The sequence below is a fragment of the Balearica regulorum genome, chromosome 13 (assembly GCF_011004875.1).
Source record: "Balearica regulorum gibbericeps isolate bBalReg1 chromosome 13, bBalReg1.pri, whole genome shotgun sequence".
Classification (NCBI taxonomy): domain Eukaryota; kingdom Metazoa; phylum Chordata; class Aves; order Gruiformes; family Gruidae; genus Balearica; species Balearica regulorum.
The window spans coordinates 20488221-20505418 of NC_046196.1; the positions used below are offsets into that span (position 1 = coordinate 20488221).

A 17198-nucleotide genomic window follows, 5' to 3' on the forward strand; every position below is an offset into this window, starting at 1 on the left:
CGGTGTCTGTACAGGCTCTATGCCATCTCAGTCCGCCGTGCCGCTGGGGAAGCTGCTCACTCCCGCACCGGTACAATCCTCACATACACAGTCAGTTGGCCCTAATTCAGCTACTTGATCTTGTACCATCTGAAGCACGTGTGCTTCAAAAAGCTCTACCCTCCACAACTGTCTCCTCAGAGGAGGAAAAAGGCTGAACAACAGACAGGCAGCATTATTCGTGTCCTAGGATGGCACCAGGCAGTCATCTAGCAAAAGACAGAATGGGGATGGGACATCTGGGGCATATAGAGACTTCTAATGCAGGCAGCCGCACCATACAGCCTTTTTATGAATTAAGCATAAGCTATCTTAAAAACCGTTACTCTCCTCTCTGCTGTACTGGGAGAAGGCCTGTGTTTTGACTGTCAGAAGTCTAATTTTCATCCTTAATTTTCTCACCTCTTTATTTTCATGTCAGCACTGTATTCTAGCCTGGATACTTTTTGTGCACTCTCATACGCACCTGCCACTCCTTCCCAAACCATATATTTAAGTAATCAGATCCTCGACTTCATATCCTTACAACAAGCCACAGGGCTTTCAATCCCTGTTTCCCATTCCCCTTGACCACTCCAGCAGCTTTTCCTGAAGCAGGTTCAGTTCCAGTTCATCCTTCTCGAAGACCGGTGATCTGGCGTGTAAGCTGTCTCCTAAATGAAATCTTCACGGCACCTTGCACCACGGCATCAATACTTCACTACTGCTGGCAAATTTGTATGATACTGTGTAGAACTGAAGCAGTGCTGCAATATAGCCACAAGCCTGAGATAAAAAGGTCTAATGGTGATCCCGATGGTCGTGTTTTATCTCTCTTATAAATCTAATTTAGAAAGGCTACAGATTGAGCAAAAAACCATGTGTCATGTTGCATTTAGATATATCAACAGAGTTGTTCTGGTATGGGACGTGCTCTGCATTTCACTGGTTTCTAAGCAGAATTGTCATAAGGTTATTCCAAAATTAATGAGAGCATTACAAGTACTTTTGAGTGGGTAGGGAAAAAAAAACCCCAAACATCTGAGAAAAAGCTTGGTAATTAGTACAGCAAATAGCTTCTGTTCTGCACTGGCGTATTTTCTAACAGAAGAAATGTTTCAAGGGCACAAATTTAGTTCATGTGACTTAATAAACAAAATAGAACCTCAAGTATGAAAGATGATGCCAGGAAGCAACAGGAGAGTCCTTCCTGCAGGAAGGAACCCAGATGTGCAGTTACACTGCTAATCTACAGAAAGCTGCAGGAAAAACGATTATCGCTGAACAATCCCAGCAACACAAATCCAGAGGAAGAGGCGTAGGAAAACATACAAAGGCAATTCAGCAGCCCCACCAAAACTGATGAACAAGGAGTTAAAATTCTCTAGTCACAGAAGAAGGTTCATCAAGCTTTTCTGGCACAGTTTGGACATCCCATTTATATCAAGTTAAAGAGAGAGCTGTGGGCAGATCTAATTGCATTTAATTGTCATATAAATTTTTGAAAGGAAATACTCACTGCTGGAGTTCCAGGATCAGAAATTCAGCGCTTTAGATGCAACAACTTTAAATAACATTTGATCACTATGCTCGCAGGTAGAATAAAAAAATTCAGTGTACACCGTCAAGCACAGTGTAGCTTCCCAAGAGGCGTAAAAAGCCAAGCAGCAGCATACCTTGCTTTCTAACACTGGACCGCTAATCCTTCTGTGATTCTACAAACCTGAGAGGAACGGGAATCTCATCATTTTATCTAAACAAACCTAGAAATAACTCTGACATGCACTGTGGTAGGAAAAAGTAAAAAACCTCCAAAGCATACAAAAACCAAGGAATGCATTCACCGCCAAACGGATGCTCCCGTGCATTAAGTACAAGGAGCTAGATTTTAAATTTGCAATTCAGTCATCATAAAACCCATAAATCTACATAATGTGAAACAAAAAGGATAATTCATTTGATTACATGAAATATGCATCCAGCAGTAGAGGCCAGAGTTGAGCTTGTTCCTCAGCCATTCAGTATTCACTGCGAATGCACAAGGCCTCGATCAGTGTTTTGATACAAACCGACATTCTAGCAGACTCCCTTTCTCCTGATGTAGATCTGTAATCTACAACATACGAATATCATCTTCTGACTAACGTGCATTTCACATTTGGAGAGTCACAATCCTCCTTTGTCCCACCTCCTGTTCCCTTCCACTCCTTCAAAGTAAAGGTGGGTATATAACACATTTTATTTGATCTAGCAGAAAGGTTTCATTTCTAGCCCCCTTTCTGATGGAAGCCAAATGCATTAGGAACTTTATGAAGAAGGATTAAAACATATATATGTTGGTTTGAATTATTGCATCCACTTTCTGCAGACAAAGTTGCAGCTCCAGAGAGAAAGTGTGGAAGCCTTTTCAGGAGGTTCATCACCACTGAACCAAACACGAAAGCAGAAAGTAATGAGCAATTCAGTACTTCAAAAATACTGCAACGCTTGACAATGATAATGTAAAAAAGACTAGAATTAAATTATCTAGCTAAATAGGGAACACTTCCCTTCTTAAAGGAAAAAAATATTACCCCACCACCACATATACAAAACTGCTACTTGTTAAATCACTGCACTGCGCTGAGGATTATTACACTTGATGTGAAACTGTTGTAACAGCTACACCTCTGATGTGGTGACAATAATGTGGTGTAATTCAATTTGCAGTAGCTCCACAATTCATACGATACATATGTTAGCAAGACACAGTATCGGTACACCCCCCAACCTCTTAATTCTGGGACACCGTGAGGTGAATGACCCGGCCAGACCACGCACCACTCACCTGCTCACTGTAGAGAACCTGGACATTTTTGATAATGCGACAGTGTTTCTGAAGAATTGCTACAGCCTGAGCCAATGGCATTCCTGTAAATAAAAACAGTTCTTCAGTTCCCAGACCAGCCAATAGTGGTTTTTAACAGAAAAGTTACAGATGAGGTAACAGAGCCCCGTCATCAGCAAACAGTACATTACAACAGAAAGGTATGCAGTCAACAAATGAGCCTGCTTGACTCACGGTACCAGCACAGACCTGTTTGCTGGAAACGGAAAAGTCACGGTTTATCTACCAGTTTGTTAGGCACATAAGAAAGCAAGCCACAAAATTAAACAGCAAAGTTTAGGCAGAAAAAACACAGACCTTGCTACAATCCATGCAGAAAATTTTCTGCTTTTTGGGGTCAACAATCTGGTAACTGATAAAATAGCCCACACCAAACTCCACTAGAGCACTCCTGTACATACTCAATAGGCTCCCAGACCACATTTTATGGCATATCCTTTATCAAGCTTGATAAAGTCCTGATTAGTTGTACAAGACAGATACAAATACCAAAACGGAGCAACGATTCTCCTTAGACCCAGGCGGCCACATCCACCAGTGATCCAGGTACGTTTGTGTCAAGGAGGGAACTTTATCTTCTCAGTTTACAGACCAGATAAACATACCGAACAATTTGATTCGACGGAAGTAATACACTTAATAGTCATTCGCCCTCCAACACAATTTCAAGGGCTTGTTTTTGTTGCGGATTTTGGTTTGTATTTTTTTTTTAGTCAGTGTATATCTTATCCTTACAGCTATAAATTTTTGGAAGTGGAATGAAACGGCTGATTCTGCAGAAAGAGTAGCACCACGCCATTTCATCCTTTATCACACTTAAAACCTTTGTTGCCTTTCCAAATGAAAGGTGATTGTGTTCCTGGATTCAAAGCAGGCATTTATAAAGAGAGGTTATGAGCTCATAATTGTGAAGTTTTATTTCCCTACTAATTGCTGCAAGTCAATTTAGATTAGTTATCTGACATTTTATTTACATGCCTTGCCCCCTTCTTCTCTATTTCTAGTTTGTAAACATGAATAAAGTTGCCTTGATTAGGGAAAATTTACCACAGGACCTACACTTTTATTTAGGTAACCATTCAGGCATTCAAATTTTTAGTTACTAGCTATACCTCTCGAACTCAGACCGCACATCACGTTCCAAAGCATATATATACATTTACACACACATATGTATCACACACGCCTAGATCACCATAGGTACTGCTTTAATGTAATACTAACGTAACACTAAAAAAAAAAAAAATTACCATTTTCACTCTTGCACCAAACCACACGCCTGTTGTGCCCATACATTGCAGCTTTTTCTGCGATTATGAAACCAGGTTTTGGCAAAACAGGCTTATAGGTTAGAACTACAGCAATTCAATTTGTAAATACCACATACAACAACAGTTTCTGTGAAGTTGTTTTTCACATTAGCCCATAATCGTGGAAACATATTTTTTTTCCAGCTAGAAATTATACACCAGAAGATGATATTAAAATAATAACTATTCTTTTTTTTTTTATAATGGTAACAAAATTAAAATGCACAGAGCCACACAATAAAGCAGCACTGTTTCCTATTATCTAGGAAATAGCAGCTGTCTTGTAGTCTAAAAGCAGCTGAGTTTTTAAAAAGACAGTTATTATGTATTAGATAATATTTTCAAAATAGAACAGAAACATAAATAACAGCAAGAAGCTGAGATCAAAGATACTGCTGTGAAAGTTTCACATTTCTTAACCTAGTAAAAGCTATGATTCCAAAAAAAAGTAAAGATGATTTAAAAGTATAAAACCCATTTTCAAAGTCAATATTTCTGGGAGACTTGCAGAGGCAAGACCATGAGCTCTTAAAAAAAAAAAACAAACCCAAAACCAAACAAGCAGCAAAGGCTCAGGCAAAGCCAGCCAACAAGCTGACAGAATCTATACGCCTATGGCAAGCATCAGAAGTAGGTAAGGTTTCAGTAAAAAAGCATGCAGTTAAAAAAAGTGCATGTAAACACGAAGTTCAGTTTGTAGTCCAATGTAAACTGATGCAATCTTGGGTTGGTAAGTGAGCAAACAGATGGTGCATGTGACTCTCTTACTCAGAGCTTTCTCAAGCTGCAAGCAAATGGACATGGACTGACTTTGTTCAGTTTTCAGTAACTGAGAATCAAGCAGATTTTGCCACGCAGCTGCTTAGTAAAGCTACAATGAAAAACTGAAGTTCTCCAACAACAGTTTGCAGAACAGAGCACATGCGCAGAGGAGCCGGCATCCTCCCTTTGCCTCCAACAGCAGAGAGCCAGAGGAGGAGTAAAGAAATTGGTTATTTTTCTCCACCCTGTCAGACACACACACCCCCCACCTCCTTTTCCTCAACATTCATCAACCTTCACAGTCAAAGAGGAAAACAAAGACTTTTTTTTTCATCCTGCTCACCAGGCAGGGGGAACAGGGAAGCAAACACGGTTCCCAGCACATCAGACTGTCAACCAAACTGAGCCATGGCAAAAAACATCCACAAAGATCAGTGCTGGGACTCTCCTATCACAGAATTCTCCCTTTTCTAAATGCTGGAGTGATACAAGCGGCACAAGATGATTCCCTCACGTTACGCTAGTTACGAACAACATGGCTTGAAGCGTTAGCCTATGCTGAGACTGTGTCCTGGAGGGGAGGGTAGAGGAGAGAATAAAGATTGAGACACGATACAAGAAAATCCAAGAGAAGATGAACCTGAACACACTAAATAAAGAGAAGTGAAACTCAGGAGGAAAAGAAAGTATAAAAAGCAAGAGAAATGCAAGCATGCCTTAGAAATTATATATCTCAAACACTAATAATACAGCTATAGGCACTACAGAATAAGCATTTAATTGTTCTGCTTTAAAACGGCAGGAATGTAGCCCAAGAGGTATAGCGCCACAGGTATCTAATTGAAGACAAAACCCAGCCTCGGTTAAATTTTTTATGTTCTGGTCACACAGTGAGTCAACGCTGGAGCCAGAAACAGAACCCAAAAACTCATGTAAAAAATTTTCCTGGCATTTCCCCTCAGTCATCTCCATTGTGGGCACAATACTGGAAGCCAGAGTCAGCAGCAGTTCAGGAATACTGCCATTAGTTCTGTGAAGAGCAGAGCTAAACAAACGATGAGTAGAATACCGCTGGCAGCGAGAATCCCATTTACACTGGTGCTTCCAACCTCGCTACCGGTAACAAAGCTGAACCAGCTTTATCAGCGGGGATAATTTTCATACAATATTGCCAGCGTAGGTCAAAGTTAAGTATCTGAATACCTAGTCAGCCTCCTGCTCTATCCCAGCAGGTCATGCTAATTATATATGAGACACATCACGTGGTGGCTATGTTTACTTCAAGAATTACAGCTGAGTTTCCTCCCTCTCACATCTATGCATGTGTGTCTGTGTACACACAGACAGAGGCACAGTATATAATTTTAACCACGAGATCGCATTAACGGGCTTCTTTGGGGGGTTCTTGGGAAAACAAAATACTTTTCTATCTTTTTTTTTTTGTTTTTATAAGGAGAACGGGGGCAGGGGGGAAAGCCGGTACTACTTATTTATGAAGATTGTCAGGGTATATAATTCGAGATTGCGTTTCTTCTCAGGTAACACAGGCACTAAAGGATTGCGGAAGGTCACGCAGAGCTGAGAGAGCACGGTAACATGTTAGCAGTATAAGGAGATCACTGAGATTTCAAAGGGTGGGACCTGAGGTACTATAATTAGCCTCCAAAAGCCATTCTAACACTCCCTGTAACCATCGAGTTGCACTTGACTCTGAAGTCACAGCAGCATGAACAGCCCTTTGTGTCTGACGGGTTTCACATAAACAACTCCACGTCACGGCACCACTCCTTTGGCACAACCCAAGTTCACGGCAGCTGTGTAACAGTGTTTTTTAAGGCACAGTCTGCCCTCCTGCCCTCACAGGTGACAACAGCAGAAGTGTAACTCAAGTTCTGGCAGATACAGACCGCTGCCACACAGAGCCCTGTTTACATTAGCCAAAATACTACCACCATTAACTGGGCTTTAGAGAACAGCAAGGATGGGAAACTCTGAGAGAAAGAGTCCAACGCTGATATCTCAAACAATCACTCAGAAAAGGCAACAGCTAGAGTATTTTCTGAGAGTTTTAAAGACTACCAATATCTGCTTGAGAACAAGGGTCATCTGAAGAATCCATACCATCTGACTGTACATTTAAGTGCCCTGGGCTGAGCACCAGCCAAATTTCCATCAGCTGGGGGAAAGTTCTTTCTCATCACAGTAAATGGAGCAATGGTGGGTAAGGAAGGACCTCTGAGAGAGCAGAAAAGCTAAGAATCATTGCGGGGGGGGAGAGAAATACTTGTTATCTAACCCTGAGAAAACCTCTCAGAAGTTTACTTTCTCCACCATAATGTCGCAACACGGCAACAACACAAAGAAACTGTGAAACTCAACTCGTGTTTATGAAGGGTTTGTACAGAAAAGCACAGTGTTTAAGGTAAGTATTAGCACACGAAGATGCTGATATCACCTGACAGAGATTCAGGTGACAATCAGTACATCCACATCTCCTCTTTTAGGAGTTATTTAAAAAAGTTATTAGTCTAAGATGGCAAGGCAAGACAAAAACAAGGCAAACGAACAGAAGCAAGCATGCAAGCTGATAAACAAAGCACAACTCGGCGTGCAAAAGCTAGAGATAAGCCCGTATGCTACGTTAGCATTTTTAGCGACAAACAGAGGTGTGCTTTGACTCTCTCCCTTTCGCTCCTACAACTCCCTGAAAGCGTTAGGAAAAACCGTACGGACCGGACCACGAGGGACCCCGAATCGCCCCGCTCAGGCACACGGGCCCCCGGGGGGGGGGGGGCACGCACACTTACCCAAGGTGAACTCCCATTGCTCGTTCCCCAGAGACCGCTCGGGCACCACCTCCAGATCTAGCATTGGCTCAGGTAGCGCGGGGGCCGCGGGCTGGCACGGCAGGTCACCCGGTGGCTGCGCCGGACCTCTGAGGGAAGCGGGAGGGAAGCTCGCAGCCTTGGACCCGGCCGCCCCCCCGCCTCCACCCCCCCGGCCACCGCCACCCCCTCAGGGGACCCGGGGGACAGCGCCGGGTCACAGCGGAGCCCCCCCACACCCCCCAAACCGCGCTGAGGGGGGAGCCCGGGCACCGTCGCCACAGCAACCAGCTTCCCCCCCTCACCGACTCACGGCCCCGCTTCTCTGCGCCCCCGCCCTGCCCGGGCCGGCCACCGAAAGCGGACGGCCGCCCCGCCGGAGGAAGAGGAGCCGCCACCGCCTCGCCGCCCGGCCCGGCCGTACCGAGAGCGGCCCCGGCCCGCCGGGGGAGGGGAGCGGGGGGGGTACACCTCCCCTCCCCCCCGCGCTGCGGGGCTGCGACTCACCTCACTTGCGGCTGCTGAAAAAGTGCTTTGCAGCTGTCGTCAGGCGAGCCCGCGCGTGGGGCGGGGCGGAGGCCGGGGGCGGGGCGCATCTCTCCTGGCCCCGCCCTCAGCCCGTGGGACGGAGGGGAAGGCGTCGGCCTGGCGACGCGGAGTCTGCGGGTTCGAGTCCCGCTGCGGGAGCCTCAGGGCTGTCCTGGGGGCGGTAGGTCCGGCCCCACTGGCACCCCCCTGTCCGTGTCTCCAGATGGGTGTCAGACCTCCAACACAAGCCCCCGTCACACCGTGTCACAGCCCACACGGTAAGCTCAGGATTTAAAAAAAAAAAAAAAAGCAAACCCAAACCCACCCAGTTGCACCCAGTTTTACCAGTTGAAAGGCTGGGGGGGAGGGGACGGACAAAGGTGTGAGGGAAGGAGTTACGGAGAAATTAGTCAATGGCAGGAGCGAAGTTACCAGAACGAGCTCAGGAATGACTCACTAAGCAAGAAAGTCCGTCGTAATGAGGTCATTGGCTTTGCGATGTAATTTGGGAAAACAGGGGGATCGCCGCCCGAGGGGCTGAGGTAGCCACACCCTGAGCTTTTTTCCCCAAACGAAGTCCAAGCTTTCCCCTGGGGTGGTGGTCGCCATCCGTGAACCTCCTTCGCTCAGCCCCGGAAGAGCTCCGGTGCACGCGGCGGGTACCCGTGCCGCAAACGAGGATAACGGAGCTCTCCCGGGATGCTGCTGCCACCTCGGACCCCCCACGTCAGACCAGCACCCGTTTTTACAGCAGAAATTTGATCCAAGATGAATGGCGCCAGGTCAAACGTTGCCCAACGTAAGCAGGGAATTAAAAATAAACGTGACAAACCCCAAGGGTACGGACTCGTGCCAGCCTCACGTGAAGTGACGTGTCCGCCGGACAGAAAAATCAAGAGGGTCTGGAAGGTTTGGAAGGGGCTGTAATTCCTTCTGCTGACAGGTCGAGGCTCCAGGAGGGGCAGGGAACGGGGAGAGACGCAGTTTTCCATATTTCTTTGAGGCTGATAGCAGAAAAACCTCTCCTTGGGCGATACCCATCTCCCGTCCCCTCTCCTCTGCTGCATCCCTCGGGGTGGTGACGCTCCGTCCTGGCTCGACCCCACCGTCCACGTGCCACCCACGTGCCCACCGTGTCCCACCTGCAGCACAGAGTAATACTCTGCAGCAGGGCAGAAAAAAAAATACCATTTCAGGAAACCCTTTATGCAGCTAACCACAGAGGTTTGAGTTGCTCATATTAAAAAAAAATTTTTTTTTTGCACGGCAAAGCAACCCTAAAACCCGCCGCTCGCCGGCTGGGCACGCATCGCTTCCGAGCCAGCTGCAGAGAAAAGCTGTCCATCGCAGTTTCAAACAACTCTTTCAACGACCAACGGGCGCCGGCACACCTCTTTTTCCACGGGGAAGACCAAGCCGTCGCTGGCAGGGGGAATCAGAGCATTAAAAAAAAAGAAATCCCAGGCGCGTTTGGGAGCAGGACCTCGGCCGGGCTCTGCGCTAAACGTCCCGTTTCTCAGCATCTGCCTTCGGGGCGCAGAGCTGTCAAACCAGGCCAGATTTTAATGTATACGGTGTGGAGTGAGCCCCGGGGAAATCAGCTTTCCCTTGAAGTCAGCTGCATGCTGCTCCATTTATTATTCATGCCTCGCTTGCCTTTATTTTTTTTTTTATTTTATTTTTTTATTTTTTAAAATCTAAGCCTGGTGACATCTTAATATGCTGAAAAGCGCAGAGGTGCTGCCAATTTTTTGCCCTTCCCTACTGACAAGTCTTTACCGGCTCGAAATAAAAGAGAAATTAGCCTTTCATCCAATCTTTCATCAGGGGCTGATCCTTCATCACGAACCACCCGCGGCGCTCCGACTCACCATAGAGAGGGAGAGAGAGAGATATGTAAAAATAGATAAATATATATATATATATCTCTCTCAGGAACTCTTCCCTGCTCACTCCTGCGTCAGGCGATGCCCTTCAAACGCCCAGCGCTGCGAACGGGGGGATGCAACAGGCTGTGCTTTCGTTAAAAAAAAAAAAAAAAAAATTAAAAATTAAATCAGTGCCCTTTGAAAAAGAACATTGAAAGCACGAGCTGAATTACTCGTGCGGATTCGGAGATTAGAAAGGCAGGAGAAAGAGGGCCGAACACAACTGGGGACAAAAATCAACGGTGAGCTGACCGTGCCCTGCCGTCTGTTTTCACCCCAAAGCGCCCGAGCCGCCGCCAGCTCCCGTCCCCGCCAGCCCCTTCTGCGTCTCTGAGCTTCCCGTACGTCCCTCAAAGAGCTGCGAGGGCAGAGCGGAGCTGCTGCGGGGGGGAGGCAAGGGCCGGGGACCTGAAGCGGACACGCCAGCCTGAAAAATCCCCCCCCGCAGCATCCTGGAGGAGAGCAGGCACAGCTGGAGGCGGGTAAAAATTAAATTTAAAAAAAAAAAAAAAATTATTATTCTTGCTCTCCAGATCATGGAGCAATTATTGGAAAATACCCAAGTCCCGTCCCAGGGCTCAGGAAACAACGCATGGCGTTCTGAAAAATTTAACAACTTTTTAAAATTATTTTGTAAAAAGACTAGCTCGGTTATTAATGTTTCAGACCAAAGGAACGGCAGTGGGTGCACCCATCAGAGGCGACCCGGGTTCCCTGTTACCAACACCTTGCACTGCCATCATGTTTTGGGGTGGGATCGGCAGCTGTAGGAAATTACTGAGTTTTTACCGGACTTTCCCAAATTCCACCCATCTGCAGGGAGCCGTTAGCAGAGAAGAGTTGGGCTTTGCAATCCCAAAGTCAAAGGAAAGGCGGGGGGGGGGGGAATAAAAAAAGGCAAAAGCTACAAGGAGGGACCAAAAAAATGCACCAAGGCGTGGGGAAAAGCTCCGGCAGGTCCCGGCGAAGACGAGCTGCCCTCTCCCGATGAGCTTCAACTGCGACGCGACCGACGTCTGCGGGGACGTCTGTCCCGCGGCTGGAAACGGAGCGTGAGCCGGGCAGCGCTGCTCGGGGGGGAAGGTATTTGCTGCGAAGCTCTGAATTTGCTCTGGATTTCCGGAGGTGCGTTTCCTGCTGGAAAGCTTCAGGTTCGCCGTTCAAAATGTTTCCAAAGAGCGTTTGCAGCTCCTGCGGATGCTGCAGCCAAGGGGCGGAGGGGGCAGAAAGTGCCTTTTTTTTTTTTTTTTTTTTTTTTTACCAGGCCGGTTACCTGCACGCACAAAGTCTCCAGCGTATCGTGAGCCTCACCCAGAACTCCCCCGTGGGCTGGGGTTCGCGCGCCCCGGGAGGGCACCCTCCTCCTCCTCCTGGCCAGCCCCAGGGCACGCCGGGCTCGTGGCCGTGCAGCCTGGCGAGGATGAAGATTTTCAAAGTGATTCCGGGCTCGGCCGGGGATGGGCGGGCGACGCGCACCCATCACGGATGGAGACTGTGGCGAGTCTTTGGCACGTGCTTTGCTCAGTCGGGACCACGGCGGCCACCGGCATCGGCCCCACGCCCCAGATTTGGGCGCCTGGTGGCTACAAAAACCTCCCCTGCGGTTTTGGGGGGTTTTTTTTGCGCCGCGCTTGGTGTGGCAGAAAGGTGGAGGGGCAGAAACGGGAGGGTCCTGGCGCTTGCCCAAAGATGCCAAGACATGAAGTTAAACGCCGACCGAGAAGAGCGGCTGCTGGCACGGCCCCCGCCCCTTTGCAGGGCATTTCGTGGGGCTGGGGCAAGGGCAGGGGCCGGGGAGGAGGGCTGGATGGACGAGCACGAAATAGTTCCAACGAGGGCAGGGAGCAGCGGTAAGAGCTTTGCCCGAGCACGACAGCAGCATCCCCCACTCAACGGCCGGTGCAGTTCCATGCGCTTCGCAGAGCCCATCCCTTCCAGATGTATTTAAAAAGCTCCGATTCACACAGGGCTAGATCTAAACTGGCTTAGGCTTCGTCAGAAACAGATGTGCCGGTTTCTCTTTTCTTCCCTTCTCGGGGTGGTTTAGCCCAGGGGATGCTGCCAGGCACGGGCAGGGTGCGAAGTCCAGCTCCCTGCGGTGCCGGAGCTGCCGGGCAGGGAGCCGGAGGTGCGGCTGGTGCATTAAAACTCGTGGGAAAATTCACCCTGGGGCAGAGTACGAGGTTTTTGTAGGAAAAAAAAAAAAAAAAGAAATAAAAATAATAATAATAATAGTAAATTTTTAAAAATATTTTTAAAATATTAAATATTTTTAAAATAGTAATCCCCGTGGCAGAGCAAACGAACGCCGGAGGTGCTCACGAAGCCTCGCTCCCCGCCCTCTTTGCAGCCCGTCCATTTCGCAGTGGGAAACGACTTGGTGTGATGCACGCGTGGCTGGAAATTCCTCCCTGCTGCCGAGCTTCGTCAGACGACGTTCGAGAGCGACGCCGCACCCCGCAGCGCTGGGTGTCGCTGGATTTTGGGGAGCTGCGCATGAAACCACCCCGGTGCTCGCTCGGGCTGGCGGCGGCTGCGTTCCCCGTAGCCACGGCTACGTTGCTGTCCCGTTTTGGGTTTGTCGTGGCTGTGGGACACCGGCCGACCGCCCCGCAGCCCTTTGGGGAGCCGGGAGGAGCCCCTGCATCCGCCCTACGTTGCCGCCGGTGCCGCTAGCGGGGACTTCGTGGTGCAGACCCCGCACGCGGCAAGAAAGGGTCTTGCACCCAAAGGATCAGGTTTGCACCCAGGCCATCATCCGCGCTTGCTGCTGCTGTCTCGTGGTGCCCAGCCCGCGCAGCAGAAAGCCGTAAACCACCAGAAATTCAGTTTGCAGGGAGCTGAGCTCTCCCCTGAGCGCCGCAGAGCCGCGCTGCCGGCTCCCGTGCAAACCCTCCACCGCTGTTGCGTCACCTTCACCAATATCTTCTTTGGAGCAAGAAATGGTTTCAGAGAGGTAAGGTGACCAGCTCCTGGTCCTGCTGGACGCTGGACGAGAGGGACGGCAAGGCGCCGTTAGGACTGCTTCGGCGAGCCCGCAGCCCCAGTGTGAGTGGGGCTGTGCGAGGGCCGCTGTGGGAGGTTTGGGGCAGGCAGCCCTTTTGGGGCTGGCACCTTTGGCCTGGGAGCAGGGCCTCGACGTTTACAGTTTGGAGGATGTGCTGGGGAGCAAACACGGCACGCACGGAGCAGACAGACATCCGTGCCGGTAAAGCCCCCAGCCTGCCCGAGCAATGGGGCTGCAGCGCAGGGCAGCGCGTTAAAAGGGTGGCGGGTCATCGATGCCGTAACGAGGACAGCTTTTCAAAGGGCCCGCTCTCTGTCACAATTAAAAGTCTCTCACACACTCATCGTGGCACTACAGCCAGTGGCTCCCAGCTGCCGTGCCGTGCCGGAGAGCCTCGAGGGATGGCTGGCATCCCTCCCTGGCCAGAGGCAACCAGCTGGAGTGACGTCCTTCCCACAGACGCTGCCTTCCCACCCCGCTCCCGGTCCCTTTGCAGCCATCTCTCACGCTCCTGCACCGCAGGGTCTCGCTTTCCGGTTTATTCCCTCCTTCCCTCCGGTCCCGCTGTGCGGCGCGGTGCACCGCGGCCCCGCCCGCGTGTCCTGCCCTGGATGCGGCAGCAGAGGGTAAGATGCCGAGAGGGATCGAAGGAGCCGGTGACAAAGGCACCTCCGCGGGGTTGGTGGTTTTGGAGAGTCACGCGCCCCACGAGCCCACCGACACCAGGTCCCGGCGGTCGTACACCAGACGCGCTCTGCAGAGCGGAACCGAAAGCAGAACCAAAAAGAGGATCTGTCCTCTCCTCTGTGTGGGAGCATCCGCCGAGCGGCTCCGGGCCAGGGCTGTCGCTGCCAGGAAGGGGCTTGGGGGCTTTCAGCGGGCGGCAAGCGCTGGGCAGCTCAGGAGCGGGCCGCGCACACAGCGCTACCTGTCCCCCCGCTTCCCTCCTCACCCTGGCCCCCTGGTCCTGAAACGCAGCTGGAGCAAAGGACCTGGATGCGCAGCGTGGCGAGCCTGCGTGCAGGGCTGGGCATCCCCAAACGTCCTGCCCTTCAGGGCTGAGGTGGCTCCCAGCTCCAGGGATGGGCTACCAGGGCAGCTGCAGGCCAGCGGCGAGGCACAGGCGGCCCTGGGGTGCCAGGGAAGGACACAGAGGAGCAGGATGGCGCTGGGAAGGGGACCGCAGCATCACACCTCTGCCGCAGGCATCCCACTGAGGGGGTCGCCAGGGAGAGGGGGTCGGGGTGCTGCAAAGCACAGGGGTGCTCGGCTCTCGGTGGGGTGGGAGGGGACCTGGCGCTCTTTCTGGGTAGGTGACACGTCATTCTGGGAAGCGAGATACCCAGCACCCTTCCTGGCACAGAGGTGATGGTTAGTCTGGTGTTTCTGGATGGAGCCGCCTATTTCTTAAGAATTGTCTGCTGAGGAGATACACGTTGTGCCCCCCACGGCTCTGTCTGCAGGCCAGCAGCAAATCCACGCTCCCCTCGCCAACCTTTCCGCTCTCCTCCGAGCCTGGAGCTCCCGGGGTTTCACCAGGAGGTCGCTCCCCCCCGCACAGCTCTGCGTGCCCAGAAAGGGGGGTCGCGGAGGAATAGCTTTGCCCTGGGAGGGGACCGCTGCGGGCGTCGAGCTGCCACCCGCCTCTCCGGCAGCGTTCGCCCGAGCAGCAGCTCAGGTGCCTGGTGGGATCCAGCTCGCGGGGAGAGCACCGCCCCGATGTGTTATATGGTTACAAACGAGACCTAAATATGGCTCTGCGAAGGGCTCGAGAGGAGGACAGGGACCCGAGATCGTGTCTGCAGCTGAAGAGGAGGCGGCAGACGGGCCAGAAAGCGGGCTCACGCGGGACGCAGGGGGTTCATCCGCGCTCGTACAGAGGGACAATCCCTCCCGCTTCGCTCACCGAATCCATACACTGGAACAAATCCACTAACTGGCACCCAGAACCGCTGTGCCAATTACGAGCCCTCGGTACCGCACGTCCCCTCTTCCGCTCACGCCTCGAGCCAAGAGCCACCACCACCTTGAAGCGCTGGCGAACGCCACAGTGGAAGCACGGGGTCGGTGTCAGTAATGCCAGCCGCGGCACGTCCCCCCTTCCCTCCCTCCCTCCCTCCCTCCCACCCCCATTTTCTCATCCAACCCGACATGCTGGGGTACCTGCTCCCTTCCCCGCGGCAAACCCTCCCTGGTTCAATCCACCTGCACGCCGCTTCTTCCCCCAACCGCCTTCCTTGCCCCGTGCAGACCTCACCTCTTCGTGTCCGAAGTCTCCCCCAAGGAGCACGGCCTGCAGAGCCGTGACCTGCAGCGCTGCCGCGAAGGGCCAGAGCCCCGAAATGCTCCCGAAACACCCCCGAAACACCCCAGCAGCAGCACGGTCGCCCCAGGCACCCGCTTCCCTGAGACTCCATTTCCCCTGGAAGGAAGCAGCAAGCAAGGCCGAGCGCATCCAGCGGCCAAAAAGTTTTCGTTCTCTTACACCGACCGTTTTGCTACGCCTATACTGTGACGGATTTTTGCACGGTATGGATAGGGAAAGGGGAAAGGGTTGGGGGTGTGAGCGGGCAAGGCTCGTAGGGACGGTGTCCTTCAGGGAACCAGCTGGGAACGGCCAGGAGCTTCCAGGTGCAAACTCTACTCCAGCTCCGGAAGATTTTGGCTGTTTTCAGGCTAAGCCATCGCCTGCTACGGGGAAAAGAGAGGGTTGCAAAGGGTGAAAGGTGCTTTCCCTGTGAAAAACAGACTTAGAGCCTGCGGAATGAGGGAAAGCGGAGCACCGGGAAAACCTGCGTCCCCCGAGACACCATCCTCAAGTCCCACAGGCCGGGAAACACCGAGTTCCTCGTCAGAAGAGTCACGGGGAGCAGCGAAGACTTCGCAAAAGTCTCACCGGCTGGGATAAACTGTGGGCCGGGCCGAGTAAGAAGCATACGGCCGAGCAAGAAACATTCCCGTTTCGCACTTCTTCCCCTCCCATGGGTTCCTGGCTCATCCACAGCCACCCACCGCGCGGTGACAGCAGCGGCCACGGCAGCACTCCGCTCCTCCGCGGTGGGTTCCCCCCCCTCCAAGCTTTAAGAACTGAGCCCGAGGCAATTCTGGAAATTCACTTATCTCAACCTGTAATTGAGAAAGCTATTTAATAAAGTTACTTAAACCCTGAGCGGGCTCGGAGCCGCGCGGCAGCTGATGAATATGCATGTCCTGGGATTTACATCTCGTGGCAGCGAGGACAGGATGTCAGGCAAATGAGTTATGAGAAGCGTTGCCGATGCAGATGTCCGCTCTGCTCCAACTTCTCGCTGCAATTCTCATCCTCGAAGCCGTTTTTGCCGTTCTCTTATTTGCATTGGAAATGTAGTAAGAAAATAATGTAACTTTACAGAAATTGGTGCTGTTTCTATGCAGACAGGAGGGACTCATACATACATCTGTAACAGAGCGGAGTCCTGACCGAGCGGCGGACAGAATAAAAATACGGATGTCGTGCCAAGCCCCTGTCAGGCCATGCAGTCTGGGGGTTCCCCAAAACCCCGTCTCCTTCCTCCATTTACCTTCCCAGCCCTTACCTGAACAAGGCTCGTGATGAGACAACGCACCGCAGACCTGCAGGAACAGAAAAGCTCCTGCTTTCACCCACCACTTCAGGTTTTTCTACTTTCAGAAGTGGGACCAGGAGCCTGGACCAGGACGGTCGATAGCTGCCGTTTCCCTCAGGACACACTAGGAAACCCGTTTGTTCAGATTTTGGAAACTTAATTAAAACGGACAAAACATTACTCTGGATTCTCTCCAGTTTGGAAGAGGCTGTGTAGGTGCAAGAGGTTAAAAAAGCAAGCCAGAAGCGGCCATACCTCACCTGCTCCGGGTCACCGACATCCTCCATTCCAAGCAGCTCCGGCGTTCCCAGTGGTGTTTCACCCCCAA

General features: G+C 51.2%; 1 protein-coding gene across 4 annotated transcripts in view; it reads right to left on the reverse strand.

The window, feature by feature from the left end:
* Window positions 1-8460, reverse strand: part of PHAF1 (phagophore assembly factor 1) — a 34836-nt gene extending 26376 nt beyond the window's left edge. For 2 of the 4 annotated variants that reach the window (XR_012837564.1, XM_075765501.1), the window contains exons 1-3: window positions 8310-8460; window positions 7785-7912; window positions 2846-2928 (exon numbers count right to left, since the gene is read on the reverse strand). Coding sequence is in view for 2 of the 4 variants with exons in the window: in XM_075765501.1 (XP_075621616.1) it covers window positions 2846-2928; window positions 7785-7912; window positions 8310-8398 (300 nt within the window). In the remaining 2 variants the exon portion in view is untranslated. The other 2 variants (XR_012837565.1, XM_075765502.1) reach the window with 2 other exon arrangements.
* Window positions 8461-17198: the final 8738 nt, after the last annotated feature.